Source organism: Accipiter gentilis, chromosome 3 (assembly GCF_929443795.1).
Source record: "Accipiter gentilis chromosome 3, bAccGen1.1, whole genome shotgun sequence".
Lineage (NCBI taxonomy): Eukaryota > Metazoa > Chordata > Aves > Accipitriformes > Accipitridae > Astur > Astur gentilis.
Genome location: NC_064882.1, coordinates 19,836,037 through 19,858,143, shown reverse-complemented (window position 1 = coordinate 19,858,143; position 22,107 = coordinate 19,836,037). Strand labels below are relative to the sequence as shown.

The following is a 22,107-nucleotide window of genomic DNA, read 5'->3' as shown; positions in this document are numbered from 1 at the left end:
ATGGAAACTGAATTAGACAATTATTCATTTCACACGAGACACTGGACGCCAGGATCAGGGCTGCATAGCCATAGTGCTGATGGCCAGGGAAAATCGGAAGGCTGCACAGTAACTCTTAGAGGTCTGAGCTAATGAAGCAGCACCTAAAGGTTGCTAGATTGCTATCCAGTATATGTGTTCCTGCTGGTGAGGTGCAATTTTGGCTAATACCCTCAGTGACTTACTTTCAACTCAGAATATATGGCTAATCTCCTCAGCAATCTATCTCTGTTCTCATTCATTTATATTCTGTAAGTGCCTATGAACACTAAATTACCTATGGAGAGTTCTTCCAGAGAAAACACACGGTTATTTAACATATTACCCTTTCTAATCCAAACCACACAGAGCATGACTGCCTTATCTGAATTCATGTTTAGGGTCAAAGCAACAGAACCCATAATTCAAATACTTCACACACTTACTGTGGGCAGGAATTTGTATCAATAAGATTAGGCACATGGAAAATTATTCAGCATCCTTTGATTGTAAGACCTTGGACCTTCTCTTTCTATGGAGCGCCTGCCCCTCCATTAACACCTTGTATTAGTCCACTAATGAGCGTGTGCCACATGTCTGCCTCCACAGAAAACTGGAGATGCTAAGCAGACTTTGTACCTCAACCACCTAAAAAACCTGTTCCTTGACTTGAGCCTATGCTTTTAGCCACAGAAATCCCCTACTCATTCCTTAGTGCTTAAGGAAAAATGGCAACCATAGCAGTATCACGGACACCTTGGTGTCCAAGAAGCCATTCATCTCCTCGGTGGAGGACTGTACCCTGCTCCTTAACCCAGCCTGTTCATCGCCCAAGGGAACATGCAACTTGCTAATTCTGATTTTCAGGCCAGGCTGTACAGTTGTACCAGACTAGTAAGGCCTAACATTTCTCTGCATACCCCTGTCTTTGACTTATCATTGATTTGCGAAGGTGAAATTAATAACACAGCATGTTGGTAAAGTATGCTGTATTATTCCTCTTATACTTCCCCTTTACGCACTTCAGGTCTCCCTACAAAATGGAGATGGATTGATTTTGTATAGTATTAGAGTCTATGGATGAAAAGTGGTGTATATTTTCTTAGTAGTAACGGAATTTTGCTATTTTCTGCTGTAGCTTTGCTATTTTGTTCCTAATCATTGTTAGCACAAATTCAGTCTCGGCAACACAGGCAGCCCAAGAAATGCTGGTAGCTTGCACTGCTTAGCCCAGCTGTGAACTGCAGAATGTGTCACGGTGTTTAAAATGATGCTGGCTTATCTCAGTGCCTTAGCAGAGGTAAATCTTCTCAGGAGAAGGCAATGCCATCCCAGCTTCATAAGCAATGGGAGTCACTTCTATAGAACCAAGACCAGAATTCAGTCTGAAGCTCCTTTTTTTTTTTTTTTTCCTGTTACAGCTGCAAATCTGTTACCAAGTACAGATCTGGATGTGCTTTTCCCTAAGTTTTGGTTCTTTGTAAGACTTTCTTGCTGCTATTTCTTGGCAGTACCAAAATAGTATTTACCTATAGTTACAGAAGTAAAGCGGATCAGTGACAAAGTTTCAAAACAACACTCAAATCTACATTTCCTTTCATGGCCTTGTAATAATGTCATGAAGAACAACATGGTATTTTTCAGGCAAGGCTTCCTCCCCTGTGAAGTATATTGATTCAGTAAGGTGTAACTATTTTGGCAAAATATGCATACAGAAAAAGTGTAATACAGGCACAATACATGTGCATTGTAAAATATATTTTCTAAAAAGAGTCAGTATTTCATTTTCAAAAGTCATTTGAAATCAATTTTGTTTAGAAGAGTACTTTTTTTACTCAATTATTCTTAATTTTGTCCGAAAAAAAAATTCATGTAGCTCAGTATAACTTTAAATCTTTCTACAGTTGTTCATGAATTGAAAATTCAGCTACTTACATAGTCAGAACAGTGAGTGAGACCACTATGAAAACCTCATTCTCATTGTTTATCTAAAAAGCCCAAGTACAGTGGCCTCGTACTTGCCTCCATATTTACCTCTCTGAAAAATTTACGCACCTGAATTAAGTAATTAAAATTTTAAAAGGGTTTTCACCATCTCAGGCAGGGGAACACAATATTGCATAGAAATACAAGGTGTACTTGCATAAGCCGTGCTGGCATATAAGTATGAATCACAACATGTCCTGATTCATCTGCAGCCTGAGTCCTGTTGAAAACAGAGACCCTACTGCCTTAGACAAAGCAGGTTTTGGCCTGACAGGCTGGAGCACAAACCAGATGAACCTGGATTTCAAATGTCTTTTTCACCGAGTACAACAGCTGTATCTAAAATTGGGGGAGTCTGCCTGGCAACAAAATGAGAGCACTTAGAAGTAGATCTTAATTAGTCAAATGAAATAAGTGCTCAAGGGCAAGATGTGTTTACAATACGAGCAGACAAAACTATGTACCATGCAATATTGACTGAACTAAATTAATTGAATGCTAAGCAGCTGGACCTCTGTTGCTAATGTTTACATAATGTGTTTATAAATAGTGTCGTTCTCTTTCTAACTTTGTAAAGCAACTCAACTCAGAAAAAACTTCCAGGATTATGGCTCAGACTGGGATAGCCGCCTATTGCACAGCAGCTCCAGATGAGAAAGAAAGAGGAGGAAACAGAGAGGTGAAAAAAGTGATTCACATCAGAGTTACAAACACTACATGAAGTGTGCTCCTGACAGCACTGCAAGCAAGTTCCCTTAGTCTGCTCTGTGTGAAGGTGTAGAAGTCCTTTCTGTTAGCAGAAGAGCTGAGAGACTGCAACACTGGGCTTCCCAGAGAGGTCAGGTCTCTCTCGACACGCTGAGGTGTCTCATCCTGCGTCAGGCACTCCCAGCTTGTGCTGCCAGGGTTGGAGTAGAAACAATTTGTAGTCTGCATTTTGCTGTTCCTGAAAATGGATTTTTTTCCCCCTCCTCATCAAACCGGGATAGAAGGATAGAAGATGAAAGAGAAGGAAAAAAGCACTCAATCAAACCTCACCATAAGAGGTCAAGAGCTTTGGCTCAACTTTCTGCAGATTGAGATACAGCTGGTGTCTAGTATAAGTGTCCATTCAAAATGAGAAGAAAAAAGGGAGAAGGAGAAAGCACAAAACAGATTCAGGAAAACGGTGTCTCACAATGAAAGCAAGAGAAACCTGGGATTTCTGACACTTGCAACTGGAAAGAAACAACCCCTCTCGTCCCAGCTCCAGACTCTCAAGGACAGTCTGGAACCAGCAGCACGTGAACCTGGAGGCAAGGCAAGGAAACTATTGGGGTTAATCTCCTCATGTATAGCCTCTGCCCTGATCGCTGTTGACTAGCCTTTAGAGAAGAACACAAGGGTGTGACTTCAGAACTTTGCTTGTTTCAACCCCACAGGAGAAGAGGGTTCAGGCAAAGAAGTGAGAAGCAGTTGAACAAACAGATCCTCGGTGGTTGTAACTACCAAAGTAACTAAAGTACCATTTTAAAACTTCATGATTCAGAGTCACTCAAACTAGATTATAAAATGAGAAACTAGCTAAAGGTCTGTAGAAACTGCTGTATAATGACTGTACTTATCAGGGCTGATCTGTTAATAGCAGTTTTGCATCTGTACATGTTACATGTACAATTACACAAGTATCTAGTCTGCACAGGAAGACACCAGTCAGGAGCACATACTGCACACTTGCTTTGTAAAAAAAGTTACAATGTCACTGCTGCTAATTTTGAGACAAAAGGTCATCAAAATGTCTCAAGTCCAAAGTTAAATTATTGGCACTGCTCTCTAAACATTTGCATATAAGAAGACACCTGAGTTTTCAGTGACATTTTGGCCACTGAGTTACTATGGGCAGGTTGCTTATTACTACACAAAATGTGTGGGCATGGACAAGGCTTTCTAATCGCAGTTTAATTTACATGAATTACACAAAGATGTGTAGAGTCAGAGGCTCTCAGCATCAGGCTAAAAATCATCACTCCGGTGATGAAGTAAAAATGAGTTGTAAAGTTGAAAGACATGAGACGGACAGGCAAATCAGGCTGCAGCAGACTATGTCAGACCCTTAGCTGCTGTACTGTCTCAGAACAAAAGTCTCTCTCACCCATCCTCTGACAGTGGCCAGCAGCACATATTTATGAAGCTAGAACAGAACATAGGATACACATGCTGATACTCCCCCAGTAAACTCCTCCAGTAAGTGTTCTGCACTTTGCTACCTCCAGTCAGAAATAGTATCATTGTGTTTAATAACCTGGATAGACTTTTATTCTGTGTGTATATATATGATAGCTTCTGAACAAGCATAAACTTCTGACACTCATGTCACCTTATGCAATGAGTTCTTCAGTTTATCTGTACATTTTATTCCCCTTTATTTCTTTTAAACTAGCCACTAGACATACGATTTGTTGCTGTCTTGGTCTGGAAGTGTGAGGGATTGTGAATAATCATGCCCTGCTCAAGCTCACCACGCTAACTCAGGATCTTACGGAGTTTTGCCGTAACACTCCCTCAGCCATCTTACCTCCAGGCTGAAGAATCATGACTCAGTCAGTCCTTCCTTCAGCGGAAGCAAGTCCACCCTTAATCATCTCCGTGGCCCTTCTTCATAGCCAGCCTAGTACAGCTATTTTGGGGAAAGAAATAAATCTGCATGTAATAGTCAAGAAATAGCATAAAATTAATTGGAAAGCATATGAAAACGCAAACAAAGATTTTTGCATTTGCTCTGTTTCCTTTCCTAATAATTCCTTGGTTTGGTTTTTTCCTAGCTAATGAGAATGAAACTCTTATTAGTGAACAGGGAAAAAAAATACCAGTATGCCTTATAAGAGGTACTCTTGCATATGAAAGCCATACTAGATAAAATATATTACTGTATCTTTCTGATTGTGCACTGCGTTAGATTTCTTTTAGGCTCAGTAGGTCATTTGACATCACTGACATAATCCAGTAGAAGAAGACAAATAAACCAGTAAGGCATTTTCAGTACAAGTCTGACTACTTATCCAGAAACCTTCAATGTTTCCATCTATTGAGACTACAGTGATACTGAGAAGTCCTGCTGTGTTAGCCATTAAAGAGATATTAAGCAAAACCAAATAATTCCTCTCCCAAAGGACCTTCAACTTGGTACTGAAGTCTCCCTGGCAAATGAGATTTAAAAAATTAGAGGGGCAAAAAACGACAACAACCAATAACAACGAACCAATATTAAAGGTGTTTGCACAGTAAGGCAATGTTGTAATTCACTCTCTGAACTAGATTAGGATGTTGCAAGAGTGACTTTATGCTGTAATAACATTTATTTTCTGCTTCTAATGGGTAGGAACTGATGTCTCCAACTGGGATGGAGCAGATTGCCCCATATGTTAAATTTATTTTTATTTGAGAAACCTTCTTAAATAACTGACAATTTGTAGTACTCCAGCAGTCTAACCAAGTTTTCATTTGGTCAGTATTGCTTAAGCTAAATCCTGATTCATATCCCCAGTTACAATCTGCCATCTGCCTATAAAAAGTATTGCTTAATGAAACAAAGAGTCACTTATAGATACAAACACCCACCTGAACACAGGTGGCAGGGAGCCTTTTCAAGCTACCACCTTAATGTTAACTAGTGGCATTGCTTTCCAAAACACATCTTCAGATCTGCGGTGCTCTGTTCACATGTTGGGTTTAAGTTGAAATAGTACAATAAATTTACCACTGTATGGACCACCTCGGTGGTGTGCGGAAGAAATGCTTTATCTTCCTGTTTGAATACAATCATAAGAATAATAACTGTGTGAAACAAGAAAAATTATATTCTAAGAATGCATTAAGCAACAAAAGCTAAGTTGTTAGGAAACGGGCGATCCAGTAGTGATGGAAGAGGGCTGCGTTCCAACCTCATGTCTTTACACATGGCCAGATGACTTGGGGCACACAGAGTGGAAATACTCTTTTGAAATTATCTGGTTAGACTCAGATTCCTAAGGCAGAGACCCTGTTCCTGGGTGTTTTGGAGCTGTCTACCCTGGAGAATCAGAAAAAAAATGGGGCTTCCGTTTGGACATCTCTGTGGAATTGGTAGTAATAGTAGAACCATGACTTTATTTGTCAAGTTAATGTAATAAAGATCTTTATTTATGCCAGAGGTATTTGAGATGGTAAGTGCTGCTGTGGAAAATAAAACAGTGTGGTGACATTAACATCTAATACGCTGTTAACTTTGGCTATATCACTATGTCAGCAACATTTCTAAAGTATTTTTTTTCTGTGAACAGCAAGCCTTATACATAACCTATTTCTTGCCGTGCTTGAATCTAGTTACTTTTTAGATCTGTGGTACTTCTACCTAAGTGTTCTCACTTAAAGTCTCAGCTGCTGGTCTAGAAAAAAAAAAAAAAAAAAAAAAAAAAAAAAAAACAAACAAACAAACCCAACCCAACAACAAAAAAACCCACCCAAAAAAGGAGAAGCGTTGGCACATCAAGGGCTATATTATCGTTTTATTATCATTTCTAGACATTATTTCCTAGGAAGCAGAAGTTTAATGTCTCGAGCTGGGCAATCGAACATGTATTAATGGTTTTGAAGCTGGAAAAGCATCTAGCAAGCAAACAAAGGCTTAAGTAGATCAAATAATTTTCATGGGCCCTTTATTAACTGGGAAAAAAAAATAAAAAAAAAATCTTAGGAATCACTTATCGTTTAGGTCGACAAAGTAGCGCGCAGAAATCCTGGGAGAATTGTGTGATTAAGGGGGCTAGGCTGCTAGGGCCGTCAGCCGGGACACCAGCCCACGTCCGCCCCACGAAGACTGAGCCAACGCGTTTAAACCCCACCGCCGTCCCACGCCGCCTCTCGCGTTAAGCGGCCGGGCGCACCCCCGCCGCCCCCCCCCCGCCAGCCCGCCGCTCCTCTGCCGCCTACTCGCGGCTGTCCTGGCCAAGCTCGGCAACAGCCCTAACCCCGTGGGGATGTGGCACCTTTCGGGCCCGGCGAGCCGGGCTGCCCCGGGGCCGAGGCCCGCGGGAGGGCGGCGGGCAGAGCTCCGGCCCGGCCCGGCCCGGCCCGGCCCGGCCCGGCCCGGCCCGGCCCGGCCCGGCCCGGCCCGGCCCGGCCCGGCCCGGCCCGGCCCGGCCCGGCCCGGCCCGGCCCGGCCCGGCCCGGCCCGGCGCCTTCTCCGGCGCGGAGCGCGGGCGCCCCGCCGTGGCCGCGGGGCTGCGCTGCGCCGGGCCGGGCGGCGGGGGGACAGGCCGGGGGGGGAGCCCGACGCCTTCCCCTCTGTCCCCCGGGTGGGTGCCCACGCGGGAGCTCGGCCCCAGGCGACTCCCACGCGGAGAAGCCGGTTCTGACTTTTAGGGAACGGGCCCGGCTGAATTAGGTTGACTCCTGTTATTAAACCCGTTAACTGCCCTTAATGTCACCGTCCTACCTATTTGGGGATATAATTCTAGACTTCCGCAGCTGCAGCCGCTCTTGACAGCTATTGCGAACGCGATTGAAACCTTTCAGGTTCCCGACATCCGACTTCTGTGACATTTGTGTTCAGACATGTAAGCTCAGACACGTCCAGTTGTAAGTACCGCTCTCTCTGTCACAACAGCAGAGGCATCCCTTTAAAGCGGTGACACGGATACGTACGCAGAGGGAAAAAGGATCACGCGGAAGAAAGCTGCCGAGGGAATACCTGGGCAGTACAGATAAATCCAGTGAACAAATCAGCCTGTTAGAGCTGGCCACTGCACAGACTAGACCCGCTTTTTCTGCCATTGAAATAGCTTTTCTTCCATTGTAAGCGTTAAAGGTGTATGCTGCCAGAAATGAGGAGGGTTTATCACTCACTGCCTGCTAGCCAGAAACTAGCGCTGCTCCACACTGAACGTTTCTTTATTTACAACGCTACGGCTCCTCACTTGAAGGCACTATCCACTTCAAAAAGGAGAAGGAGCCATCTGCCCTCTGCTGACTCCGTTCAGAGCCCGGATGGGTTCCAGTCTTTACACTGCAGCCAGCTGCCTTCCTTTCGAGTTCGCTAGTTTGGAAAGCAAAAAGCAATGCCAGTGCCTATGGACCATGAGGGCCTCCAAGCCCTGCACCCGTGAGGCATCCTCAGCCAATAAAGCAATGCCTCTCATGCGCCTAGAACGACATGCAAAGCTCGCAACGACAGGCATCACACAACAAAAATCATAGCGCGCCAGGGAATGGACTGCCTGGAGACAGTTTACACCTCGTTACTGTCCAGCACAGTAATTACAATGACTGTCAAGGAAATCATGCTTGTACTGAGGTTCTCTCCGTACAAAACTGCAGAAAGGTGTTCCTGCTCAATTGCTTTTCTAAAAAGAGAGCTAACAAATGTGAATGCTCCTGACTGAAAAACGTCACTATCCCGTTCTCATAATTTCCCCCAGCTTTGACCAGAATAAATTGAAGGAATGAATCAGCATATTAGAAACAGTGGTAGCTCACACTAGATCCATTTTTTGTGGTATTTGTGGCCTCTTTTAAGTTTGAAAAGGTTAAAGACACAGCCTGCCAGCAGTGGCACGTCATCAGCTGAAATCTTCCATGCAAGGTTCTTCCTTTTGGTCCATTAACTTTATAACCTTGTGGTTCTACTCTTCATTTAGTAGCCAAAGTCATAGAAACCTTTCCAAGACTAGTGAAAAGCACATTTGCCTACGTTACGAAACTCCCGTAATCTGTTTTTGCGAAGGTCAGGCATCACCATACACTGTACCAGTGACACGGTGCTATCATTTCATAGGAAGTTGTCCTTGTTTTCTTCTTGAAATCCACCCTGTGAGATCCCAGGTGTTTATTTCATACCATTCTGGTTTTATCAACTGAATCTATGATAATTCACCTTTGGGGAAAGGAATTTTATTTGCAATAAGGTGGCCAAACTATTCCTTTTTTATTGTCAAGAAGGCAGAGGAACTGCAGAGAAGCTGGCAGAGGCTTCCTCAGGAGACAGCAAATGAAGTCAGGACTTGCTGAGGACTGGAGATGGCTCCTCTCTGCCCTGAGTCCCAGCACGCACCAGATGAGGAAGCGTCACAATTGGAGCAAAATTGGTGGGAGGGGTGTGAAAAGGACCCCAGGTGATGATGGCACAGAGCAGAAGAATCACGTTCACCCTTTTCTTCCAAACCCCGAAGCAGAATCCAGGATTCTCACATCTAAACCTCCACCTGTGTCTTTGCAGCAATTACCTGTGCAACATCTAGGTAGTGCTGCGCCTTTCTTTTTTATTCTAGCCTCTACAGACAAAGAAATAGCTATGAGTGTTACCTCATGTAGAGGATATCTGTGTGGTACCAAGTCTACACACAATCAATACCCTTTCAGTATGAGATCATAGTTTACCATTTCCTCTGTTTTGCTCCATCTTTTTTAAAAAGGGAAAGCATTCAAGAGATATTTTTTTCTAATACAGATTTGCAAGAAAATGAAGTTAATGCTTCCCTGACAATCTTAGTCTTAGCCTTTAAACAGACTTAGCAGTCTTCATTCCCTCCTTCAATCATTTTGTATTACACCCTACATGTGGCTCATGTTGGCCCCGCAGTTTGTGTGCAACACCCTTAAAGCAGCTACTGAAGTTCCACGACCAAGCAGCTACCTTGACGTTTTGCAGTGAAAAGCTTTTGGCTTTTACCTGGAAGGAAGGAAAACTAGCCATGCAGCGAGCCCTGAGTGACAGCCCTGGGATGGTTCATACCAAAAAAATTAGCGTAAGTAACGGGAAGCATGGTTTTAAGCAAACAGCAGCCATCCGTATTACACAGGTTAGTACAGTTTCGGGAGCAATTCAGATAGTTAGCAAACCATGGCACTGAGCAGCTCACAAATAAGATATGTGAACACTTAACCTTGTTCAGCCCGTCACTGTGTGTTTGCATCAAGAGATAGTTGTTCGATAATTGCACACTTTCCAAGCAGTCCCTTGAGCCTGGCATCAAGTTGTGAGAGCTTCTCTGACTGTCACCAGGGAAACTACGGACCCAATCTGCATGTGGTCAGCCTTCCAGAGATGAGGCTATTACCAGGCACTATCATAGGAAAAGACATCTTGAGACTCATTTCCCTAGCTAGAAATTGCATTACTGGTGTATATGAAAAGGTAAGTTCCTAACTCTGTAGACGCTTCTGATGCTATGATTGGTTCAGCTGGCAAAACTACTGTCAAGTTTTCTAAAACTTTGAGTTCAAACACAAGCTTTCATTTGATCTGTGTTGTGTGATTTAAACCTGATTAAATCTAACACCTGAAGGAAAAGTCTGAAAACAGATGAGATGTTGTTCTCTCCTTTGGTAGATATCTGGAGAAAGTAGTAAAATGCAATAAATTGGAACCAGTTTAAATATTAGTTCACAAATGTCATCAACTGTGAGATTTTTTTTGAAACTCAGTCACTTTGGGGTTTAATCAAAATGTTTTTGAAAATGGTAACCATAATGTTAACATTCCTAATGGTAGAATGGCAAATTAATTTTTAATTAAATGATAATCAACTTTGCTGTTAAAAGGAAAGAGAAGAAACATGCTAGTTTTGAAGTCAATAGGAAGTAGTTCTGTGATAACAGAAGATCAAAGATGGCATGGTCTAATTAAAATATAAAATGCTGCATGAATATCAAAAGGATACCTACAGCTCCGATAGACATTGTCAGGTAACCGTACAGGCACCTGAATTCTTCTAGTATCATCTTTGCATCCACTGGCTCCAAACTCTGTATTTTGTCACAGCCTGCATAGAAAATCAAATGCAAAGCTGGGAACTGAACCTGGTTTTCCTGTCAGAACTCCTCCTAGAGAGTTTAAGAGTTTCGCTGATGTTATATCAGTTTGTTGGTAAACTAAGCAACTCAAGCCTGAACAAAAAGTGGTAGTATTAGAGCTAGCTAAACATTGATCTTTAATCTTAAATTCTATCCTTGTCTTCTCCCTTTGCACACCTCGAAGCTTCCCCTGGGTACAGAGGAGCCTACGTGGCTTCTGGATGACAGAAGTGTCACACAACAGAAGACTGAATTCCTGATTAAAGGCAGCTCTTTCCACTTTAACCACAACTATTTAAGCCAAGTAATAAAACAAAAACAAAAATCAATAATCAAATTGTGCCTCTGTTTCAGATGGATACACTACTGATGATATTGAATTTTACTGGAATGGAGGAGAGTCAGCAGTAACGGGAGTTAATAACATTGAGCTCCCACAATTTTCTATTGTTGATTACAAGATGGTATCAAAGAGAGTAGAATTTACAACAGGTAAGCACTAGCTAGTTAAAAAAATCTCCCCCCTCTTCCCCAACCCAGAAATATCAGTGTCTAACTTTTGTTAGGCATTAGTCATATAATGACTTCTTTCTTTCAGGAGCATATCCTCGATTATCACTTAGCTTCCGGCTTAAAAGAAATATTGGATACTTCATTTTGCAAACCTATATGCCTTCCACACTGATCACAATTCTGTCATGGGTATCCTTCTGGATCAATTATGATGCCTCTGCAGCCAGAGTTGCTCTAGGTAACTTCTTTTCAAAATCACTGAACCACCTGGATACATGTTGCCTTTGAATACAGTAGCACCGAATCCATACAGCTGATTGTAACAGCATTAATTGTGGTCTTACACATGCAGTGTAGGATCTTCGTTGTCAGGAAGGCAGGCAGGTGTCACCTTGCCTATGTCTGAAGTTCTTGCCCTGCAGCTAGGTTGGGACCCTGACTGACTTCCAGTTGCCATAACGGTCTTCAGATCAGGCCAAAAGCATCTTGCTTCCAAACTGGAGCGTAAAGGTCTAATTCAGGTATCCAAGGGTATCTAACACTGTGCTGCATCAACATTTCACTGATGTTAAAAAGTGTCCTGTCAGGCCAGATATGTGGCTGGAATTAATACACAAGGTCCTACCAATATCAGTGGAGAGATACCAGCTTACATGAAATAAGCCTGGTTTACGTACATAGTTGGTTATTTCCCATACCATGTTCCTTCCTGCGACTTTCCATAAGAACCAAAATCTTCTGCCACCATCTGCGCTTTAAGGCAGGTATGCTTTTCAAATGCCAATGTCAGAAAGCCACTTTGTCCCACCTCTCTGTAAATTCAATTCACTACACCTGTGCCGAGAACTATTTTCTAGATGCATTAATGACCTGTGATTAAAGCAGACTAAAAAATAATTTCATCCAGCCAAAACAAAACACACACATGCACACACACCCAAAAAAAAGGATCATGCAGTGATGGATTACACAAGGAGATGGAAATTCTTTACCTGCGAGCACCCCTTTAACAGGGAAAGCTGTTTTGGCACAAGAATATGTATCCCTTTCTGTTCATCAAAGACCACCAGTTTATCATAAAGCTCCCCTTTCTCCTTTCAATCCTCCGGTTTCAGTCAAAAGCTAGATACTCATTCCATTTCCCCAGAGCAATGCAAGCCACCCTATGGGGTCAAGCAGGGCTACTGCTGTAAGTAAAGTGAGAAGCATTTCCTCACGTAGAAAGAACAGTCATCAACTCTTTGCTATCCAGGTCAGCTAACACCACATTCCCTAGCAGAGTTATTGTAAAAATTAAGGCAAGATGTACCAAGATAGCCTGGGCTTTTGAAGGCTATTTCATCCACCCTCCGTTGCATGGAAAGCCAAGGAAGGTGCTATCAGCAGGCTTACAGGGATATCATCCTTTCCAGTCCTGCAAAATGCATTCCCTTGGCTGTTAAAGATCTGATCACGTAATTAAGTCATCTCTATGAGAAGTGCATGGTATAGCCGCACAATGCTGGCATTATGCTTTTCACATTCAAATCTCCTTCCCTGTCTTGTTAGTCAACGCCTTTTTCTTCCTTTCGCAGGAATCACAACTGTGCTGACCATGACCACCATCAGCACCCACCTCAGAGAGACCTTGCCAAAGATTCCCTACGTCAAGGCAATAGATATTTACTTGATGGGATGCTTTGTGTTTGTGTTCCTGGCCTTGCTGGAATATGCCTTTGTAAACTACATATTCTTTGGGAAAGGACCCCAACGTCAAAAAAAGGCAGCAGGCAGGGCAAGACAAGCTACAGGAGAGAAGAGCAGACTGGAAACAAATAGAGTCCAGGTAAAATGTTCAAGCTAACTTTTCAAACATTATTTCTGCTGTGACAATGTTGATGTATATGATGATAGAGATAAGTGCAGTTTGAACACATATGCAAAAGCATTTGAGATTGTCTAGAGAAAAAATCATATTTTAAGGAGATTACAGCAACATATGGGGTTTTTTTGTCTTCAACTGAAAACAGTAAGAAACTACAGAAAATGGAAATGAGTATTCAGAACAAGTATTTCTTTGCAGCACAGAAGAAATACAAGGGTACGAGGAAGTTAAATATTTACCATTTCAACTGTATATTTCTTTGCTCTAGAAGGTGTTATAGAAGAAATGTTTAGTATATGGTTCCTCTTTACACACAGAAACTTCACCAAAAATAGAAAGCAAAGACAGACACTGTTGCTTCAGTGAGTTTTGAATGAAGCCCACACCACTGAGCTTCCAGGAATGCTGCTAGGTTATAACAACTTACACAGATGTCAGGATTTTTCCCTCAGGCTAAATTCAAGCAGACCACAGCTACTCCCTCTTAAAAAAACAAGCCAGACAAACTCCAAGAAGTAATACTACGGACATTTTTTTTTAACAGGGAAGAGTTTAATTTAGTAGTACGCCACTGAGCACTTGCAAACTTCTATAAACCTATTCCATTTTTTCCCAGTTTTTCAGAAATAAACACTTCGCTCAGGTGTATTTGGCCCAGTCTGACTCAGAGGAAAATACATATCCTAATGAGCCAAAAATTTTCTTCTGTTCTCTGCTCTTCTTACAATATGTTACATCCAAGTATTAATGAGATCTTACCCAGGCTGTCCTATAAAATTCTGTACTGTTGTGGCCAGTGGTGATAACGTTTGGACAAAACTATATTTGAGACCCCTGTTCGGCTTGAAGAATGAGACTGACACATAAAACTCTAACAGGTAAGACTTTAGCTTTATGTATGGTTGCAATTTCACATACATGTCAGGAAGTGCATTTCAGAAACTCTGTGATATTTTATTAGTTCTAGAGCTGTGTGTCTTGTGTCCCAGCAGCCACACCACTACAGCTCAGCATCATTAACAGAGTCGTCATGTCCTCAGTGAACTCATAAGCCTACTAAAAGTCCTTACTCGTATTCACCTCCTGTCCCAATGTGTAGGAGATGCTTTATTACAGTGGGTGCACAAATTCAGTTGAGGCTTACAGCAGTCTCCAAGGTCCCACAAAGTATTGTCCTCCACAGAGCACAGGAGATAAGCTACCCCAATACAGATTGTTGTGTGCAGACACTGTCTCTCCATTTCTACGGAAAGTAAGGAAGGAAAAAAAAAAAACCAACACCACCCACAAACTCTGACCAGGCACCTCGACAGTTCCTGAAATAACCCGGCCTAGGTGAGAAGCAGCACAGCAAGGGTTCATGATGAAGAGGGAAGCAACACTTCTTCAGAGGTCAGCCTTGGCTACATGGGCCCCAGTGCACTGAACTGAGTAAAGGATGAGAAAGTGTAAAGGATAACAGTGCAGGTAAGCTCTTTTTCCTACTTATTTAGAGAGTTTGTTTAACTAACAAAAAGCCCTAACTCATGACTAAAAGCTTTTCTCTAAATGGTATGCTGGCAAAGATTGTGCTGAGACCAGTACTCAGAATGTGATAGGAAGTGTTTGCAACCACACTTGAACTTTTCAGAGCACCACATGCATATATCAGCATATTTTTGACAGAAAACAGGAAGCATACACACCTTGTACCAGGATTTGTAAGTATTCACACTTTAGACTGCAATTCCATTCTGCTTTAAGTCAGCAGACTGCTTTCTGCCTGTACAATGCAAGTTTGTGATTTTAGATGCATACATACACAGACATACACACATGAATGGGTATCAACAGATTTTGTTATCCCACTGGAGATACATTGGTGTGGGACCTTGTGAGCATTCATTTTACTCAGCATGGAAGTGCTGATGTCCAACAGCCGAATTTCTGTCTTCAGCAGGAAGAATGCACATGACCTGAGCAGTGGAACACAGTAAGGTTATGTGATCTCTAGTGAAGACAGCTCCCAGCCCGTCTCCGTCACGTTTTGAGATTTTTCACTGTATTATGACGCCTGTACCAGAGCAGGGGAAAGGCTTTTCTGGAGCACAGAAGAAGTACAGCTGTAAGTATATACAGCTATAGGATATATTTTTCCCTTTTACTCTTGACCCATACCACCTATCCATACAGGGACCTATAATCAATAGAAGATATGTAACAGCGCTTCCTCTCTTTGTGCCAGGTGAAGATAATGCTCATTCGCATCTGACGTACAACTCCCACAACTAAAAGAGTTCAAATTCCTTCACCAGATAACAAAAGCATTAGACATGTGAGCAACACTCAGCAAACTGACGGTGATATTAACACAGTATAGAGAAGACCAGATGGAAAATGAAACCATACTGCTGTTTCATGTGTGGCTGTCCCTTGCTCTACAGACTGAACAAGGTGGAAATAAAGCCTCTCTGGTTTCACAATTTATGCCATTTTAATTTTTAATATGCAAAAAAAAATTTAATTTGTCGTAAACAAGCTTTCCGTTTCTCTGAATAAAGCATAAAGACTGTTTATATCTCCTTGTCCATTTCTTGAAGATAGATGTCACTGAGGGAACCACCATAATTACAGATAAGTAGGACAAATCACCCTGCAAGAAAATATTTAGATAGTCCACGCATGCGGCTGCTTCTGTTTCCCCAGACAATTATAGTGTGAATAATCATTACACAGAAGATGTCTCTTAAGCATGAGAAAGAGATAGGATGCAATCATAGTGTGAGTGAGAAAGGGGCTGAGACATCAAGGAGTTCATGAATGGCAACACAAGGCAGGTGATGGGTGGTCTCTTGCTCCACAGTTCTACACAGCATCACACCTTCCTTTCAAACCTTCTGTGAACCACAAAACACCTGGGATGGAAAGCCAGAGACCAGCCACAGGCTCCAAGGAAAATATACGATTTTCCAGTACAGTGGCTATTGGAAGAAGAAAAAGGAGGGAGCACCTAACCACACAACTAGCTCAAACTTCAAGTAAATCCACACCTGAATAAGTATATCCCTGCTTAGCATAACTTGTTTCTTTGCAGATCATATTGCGATAAGACTACTGCATTTGTTCCAAGAAGACAGATTATATGAGTGACACAGCCCTGAATCTCTCACCTTAAGAGAAAGAAAAGATGTTTTTGTATTGAGACAAAACAAAATTTCTTACCTTTTATCTCCTGACAGTTAATGTAAAAAAAGTAGGTAGGTAAAAATCCATTCCAGACAGCACTAAGCATTTGAGATCCATTCTCTGTCAAGGAATGCCAACATGCTTTTCCCCTAGAGCTGACAGACAACTTTTTATGTGGTCAACACAGGTCTGTTGTTTTGGGGTTTTTTATTACTTTAACTATTTTACACTTACAATATCATTTGATGCTCCTAAGCAGGAAACTCATTTTCTAAGTAAACACACAAGCCAGATTATTATTTCTTTTTTTGTGATGTTTCCTGAGCACACCTCAAGGCTTTTCCATCACTGATGAATATTCATATATAGGTACCTGTGCTGGTTTAGGCTTTAGGTAGTTAGAGTGCAAACGAAAAATTAAAAATCTATAAACTCAATATAGATGCACACTCAATATAGATATAAATGTCATTATAAGAAGCATCACCACATACATGGATCTGAAGAATATTTAAGCTTTGATAGTTATACCGGATGACTAACACAACGTCAGCTTTAGATGCTTTGACATCCTCCTCACATATTCTTCGTGATATGTTCAAAAGACAAAAAAAAAACCCAATTATTCAGCTTTCTACAACTTTAGGCAAAATTCAGGCATTGTGAAAACAAGGCAAAGTGTATATGTTCATGCGAACACACATTAAGGCTCAGAATATTTGTTAAGCAAGAAATTCTGTTTTCATCTGAGTAATGGTCAGTTTATGTAAAAAAAAACCTGGGCATTCCAGTTAAAGAACAACAAGGGGTGTTTGAAAGAATAAATGTGTTATATCTGAGCAAGAAAGAACTGCTCTGAGCTTGATATGGCTCATCTTTCCTACCTAAGAAGGGGACTGAGATGCTTTACTCCTAAGCAGGCAGCCAGCTAGTGGGCCAGAAAACTGAGTAGACAGACCTTTGTCTCTTTCATCCCCATTTTTTGTCAGTCCATCTGATGCAAATGTGTCAAAGACTGCGTACAACTGCGGTGCATACCTGATGTGGGCAAAGAGCCTCACTGCTGAGACATGGGGTGGAATGAGCTAACGCCTGCTGGCTGTTTCTGATGCACACGCTTCCTCCAGAACAGGACCAACAGCAAGCCCCAAGTAACCTCATATTAGGTAAGGGAGAAAAGACTTTAAGACAGGAAATATACAGCTTTTTCTGTGTGGATATTTGCTGTTAATTCGTTCTAATGTTAATATTAAAAAAACTAATCACAAGTCTCTTTGGAGCATCCCTTAACAATTTGCATGTTTTCCAGATTCCTATGGGAATTTGTAGAATTCCTATGCTTCATTAACAAAACCTCAGCAGCACAAGTTTAAGAATATTTTGGAGTGAACTTCAATAAATTCTGAAAGGGTTTTTAACAACGTGGGAAATTAACTATTAGTCTAGCTTCACATCACACAAGCAGAGAATTTGACACAGGTACATAAGAAGAGCTTTTATATTTCTCTGAGCTAATTTATTCAAGATCAGTGTGAGGCCCTTTGCTCTGAATTGCAAAGACAGCAGTTCAAAGACTAAATTTCTTCATGATGTATACAAATCATCCCGCCTAAAATGATTTAAATAAAACTCATTTTAAAATACAATAGGTTCATTCATAACACTTAAAGAGGGAATTTGTACACTGCTTGGCTTACAATAAACTGTAAGGGCATATCAGTTTAAGAAACTTCCCTATGAATCACGTTAGATTGTAGGCAGTTATGAGTTGTCTTCACAAAAGAGAAGCTATAATAACTGCTTAATGATGCTTGCACTACTGTTACTACTGTTATAATACTAAAGTCAATTAGCCTAAACATTAGATTATGTAATCAAAGACAGCTCAAAGAGCTATTTCGTAAAGCTGGGAAGAAAAGGTTGACCTATCAAAACTTTTGAGAATTAAAAAAATTTCTCTTTCTACACGGAGACAACTCTGAGATCGTTGCCTTTTCCACAGAAAATGCCAGAACTTAGGAGTAATGAATAGTCCCATAGTTATGGCAGTCCTCTGGAGAGTAGGAAACCCTAGCTTAGATCTTCCTTCTGCTTATATTTGAAGACTTAACCTAAAAAGTATAAACTGGGGAGCCCATACCTCACGTAAAGATTGCAAACACCATGCTGGTTTGTGACCAGCTGGCCTCTGTAACTCAGAATATTTGAACAGTGGTGGGAACTGGGATGTTCCCACTGAATGCTCATTTCAGCATGTACCGAATCAGTTGCTAAACCTGACTAGAGCATCTTCTATCTGTGGTGACTTATTACTCCATTTAGAAGACTTTTCTCCCCACAGCTCTCCTGGGTGGCTTTTGTACAAATAGCCCCTTCACTTCTTTGTTTTCAGTTAGTAGTTTTCAGTGCTTAGTCTGGCACGGTGTAAATACGCCAGCAGTCATCATGCAACATTTTCTCCTTCAGGTGATGGGAAGGAACATCTTCCACGCTGCCAGGTGGAACCGAGGCTTTCTCTGGCTTCCAGCTTTCCTCTGCGGCTACCCCCAGAGACTGCATTTCCCCCTGTGCTCTGCTTGGAGCTTTTCTTGAACATACTTCAAAGCTGCTGTAGATTATTATACCATTTCCTCTCTCTGCTATGTCTTGCTAAAAATGTAAAGCTCAGAGTGCGAACAAAGTATTGCATATCACTGGTGCTTCACAAGACTAGATATTGTCAGTAAGTAAATTTTTTTTCCTTGGTATAAAGGCATCCCCAGAGAGCCATGGTATAGATTGTAGGATATTTGGGGTAGGTCCAATGCCACAGTTTACAAAAACCAATATTAATACTCAAGGCAAAGTCTTTGAAGTTTCATTTAATAGTTCTGTGTCCTGATGTGTATTTCCCTCATGTGAGCTACAGTGGATGTTTAAATAGCTGGGAATTTGAAATACCTAGGAACTCTTTAGGGAGAAGTCAGAAGTCATCCTGGAAACACCAAAAAACTTTTCCTAAAAGAGATTTTACTACAAACATGTAGAAAACTAAAGATGAGTGAAAAGGTAAACACTTGGTAGTAATGCAGCCATTCATCAATAATTACATTTATACATAAAAAAGGCAACGATGTTAAAATATTTTATGTATACACATATATAGTTGTCTGCACCAGACATGTACATACTAGTTGCAGTTTCCAGTTCTTTGCTTAGGTACTTAAAGCAGTGCCCTGACTAACTAACAGTACAAATAAAGTAAGTGATAAAGGTATTTGAAGCAACTGCTTCTGGTACCGACATATAAAAATGCAACTGAATGTAAGGTTTCATTGAGTAAAGTGGATTATTCTATCTGCACACGAGCAAGTTAATGGTATGCTGTGGGGAGTAGGGACTTCCATCTCTGCAACATAGTAATTCTCCAGAAATAGTTGTCATCACAAACATTTTACAATAACTGGTAAAATGCACATGTACCTACGTGCTTTTCATACGAGGAACCCATTGTTACAAAACTGTTTTCGAAACTAACCTACAGCACTAAAACTGTATAAAATGGGCAGAGACAGCAACACTTTATTTTCACCTTGAGTATGTGAAATCTTCAGGTGTCAGGTCACCAAATATTAAAAATCAGTATTTCATAAAGACTGTGATGTAAGCTAAAGATAAATTAGAAAAGTCTTTACAGGGAATGAGATAACTAACTGAATTAAAAGGTCCCAGACCAAGGACCCTGGTCAGGATGGCAGGTACTTAGATGCTTAATAGCTAATTTCACACTAGTCAGGAAAGCGTATTCAGTATCTTTTCACTTTTGTCAACGCTGTACAAGACATGACTGCCACTGCAGCCCCAGGAGCACCTCGGCAGCAGAGCCAGAAGGTACCCGTCTGTCTGGGAAACCTTGGGCTGGCTGAGGAACTTGTCTAATTCACATTCCTTCCTTGACACAGGTTGATCCCCACGGAAACATGCTGCTTAGCCCACTTGAAATACGAAATGACGTCAGCAGCTCAGACGTGTTCACGAGCCTCCGTGACCCCCGAGCCACCACGTACACGTACGACAGTGCCAACCTGCAGTACAGAAGAGCCACTTCCAGCAGAGACCTCTACAGTAGGAGTGCTCTGGACAGGCACAGGCTTCATAAAAAAGGACGCTTACGAAGAAGGGCATCCCAGATCAAAGTCAAAATCCCTGATTTGACTGATGTTAACTCGATAGACAAGTGGTCCAGAATGGTCTTTCCCATCACATTTATTCTTTTCAATGTTGTTTACTGGCTGTATTATGTCCACTAATTTATGCAATAACGTTACCATAGACTAACATAATTAGACTTGTTTCTTTTCCTTCTCAGTTTTGTTAACTCTGAAGAACTGCAGTAGCCATAATGTTACATGTTCAGGGTAAGATACCCAGCCATCGAATACTTCTAGATTTAAGCTTTCAAAAAAAACCCACCAACCCCACCAACGCAAATCCAGCCTCACCACATTCAGATCAGAATAGTAGAGATCTGCTCTTAAAAAGCATCTTCAGCAAAAGCACTATACCTCTTTTTTTACAAAGTTTGTGCATCACCCGTTACCTTTCTGTACCCACTTTTACCTTTTTTTTTTTTAAGTGGAATAAAAATTAGTCCTACTGTATTTCTTACCACATTGGCAGCCCACAGCAGCATGCTTCCAAACGAGACAGTAAAACAACTCAAAGTGGTAGTTATGTCACAGTCTTTCAGCATTTAGAGTATAGAGAAATTCGGAGAAATAACTGTTTGAAGGGTTATAACTATGACATCATGCATCATTTTAAAGTTAATAGTTATACTAGGAAGTTTTTCCATAGTGTCTGTGAGAAGCATCACTCAAGGAAAAGTCAATTCACATTTTCAGAGAGGCAGAGATCTTCAAAAGAAAGAAAGGGTAGCAGAGACAAAACCCACTGAGTTTTCAACTAAAGAATCAGCTGATTGGCTCTAACTGGAATTTTGTTATTTCTACAAAGTAGCAAAGTTGAAATGGATGAGAACAATTGTGTCATCTGTAATTTTGTATTAAAAGGTAGAAAACAAACACGTGTTCATTCCTGGAAGCAACTACCGAGGGATACCCCAGCCCAAGAGTGGCCACTTTTCTTGACTCCCAGGTTTCCTGTGGCTGGTAACTGCAACACAATCTCCCAAACGTTGGCAGATGTCTTGGAACAGATCTGAGGAGAGTTCTGCACACAGTTTCCTACAGATTTCCTTACTCTGCTGAGGAAAAGGAGATGCGGCTGAGTCTTAACAACATACTGGTGATATTGGGTACGCTGCTCCTGAGGACTTGCCTCTCCCCACCCGGCTGCTTATCGCCTGACACAACTCCAGCCACGGAGCCGCAGGTGAAGTGCCAGCAAGGTCCATGCAACTGAGAAGCAATAGGTCAGTCACCTCCTACCTGTATCCAATCCATTTCCCTTCTCTATTGCCAGTTTTTTCCTAACAGTGTTTACACTATGGTGCCTAACATAGCATTTTATTGAAACAGAACTATTATCAGTTAAATTTTATTTTGTATCAAAAGTGTTTCATACTTTTAGGAGAGTCAAGATATACAAGCCAACAGAGTCTATGTAGGTACCGAGGTGATTGTTATCAATAAGGTTATCAAAGCTGGTACAGAAAGAAACATTGATCAGGACAGTAGGCAGCAATACCCACAGTTAGGAGTTAGTAGGGAATACAAATGAGTAATGTGGAAAGCTTCTTCACCAGTTCCTTA

The 22,107-nt window shown here is 41.5% G+C and overlaps 1 protein-coding gene across 2 annotated transcripts in view; it reads left to right on the top strand.

Moving 5' to 3' along the window:
* The window catches only part of GABRB1 (gamma-aminobutyric acid type A receptor subunit beta1), a 139,510-nt gene extending 118,774 nt beyond the window's left edge, over nucleotides 1-20,736 (top strand). The window contains exons 6-10 of one of the 2 annotated variants that reach the window (XR_007504900.1): nucleotides 11,167-11,304; nucleotides 11,411-11,563; nucleotides 12,900-13,150; nucleotides 14,491-15,293; nucleotides 15,414-15,771. Coding sequence is in view for 1 of the 2 variants with exons in the window: in XM_049793880.1 (XP_049649837.1) it covers nucleotides 11,167-11,304; nucleotides 11,411-11,563; nucleotides 12,900-13,150; nucleotides 20,296-20,643 (890 nt within the window). In the remaining variant the exon portion in view is untranslated. Of the gene's footprint in view, nucleotides 1-11,166; nucleotides 11,305-11,410; nucleotides 11,564-12,899; nucleotides 13,151-14,490; nucleotides 15,294-15,413; nucleotides 15,772-20,295 lie in introns of those variants that run through there. The other variant, XM_049793880.1, reaches the window with a different exon arrangement.
* The last annotated feature ends 1,371 nt before the right edge of the window (nucleotides 20,737-22,107 follow it).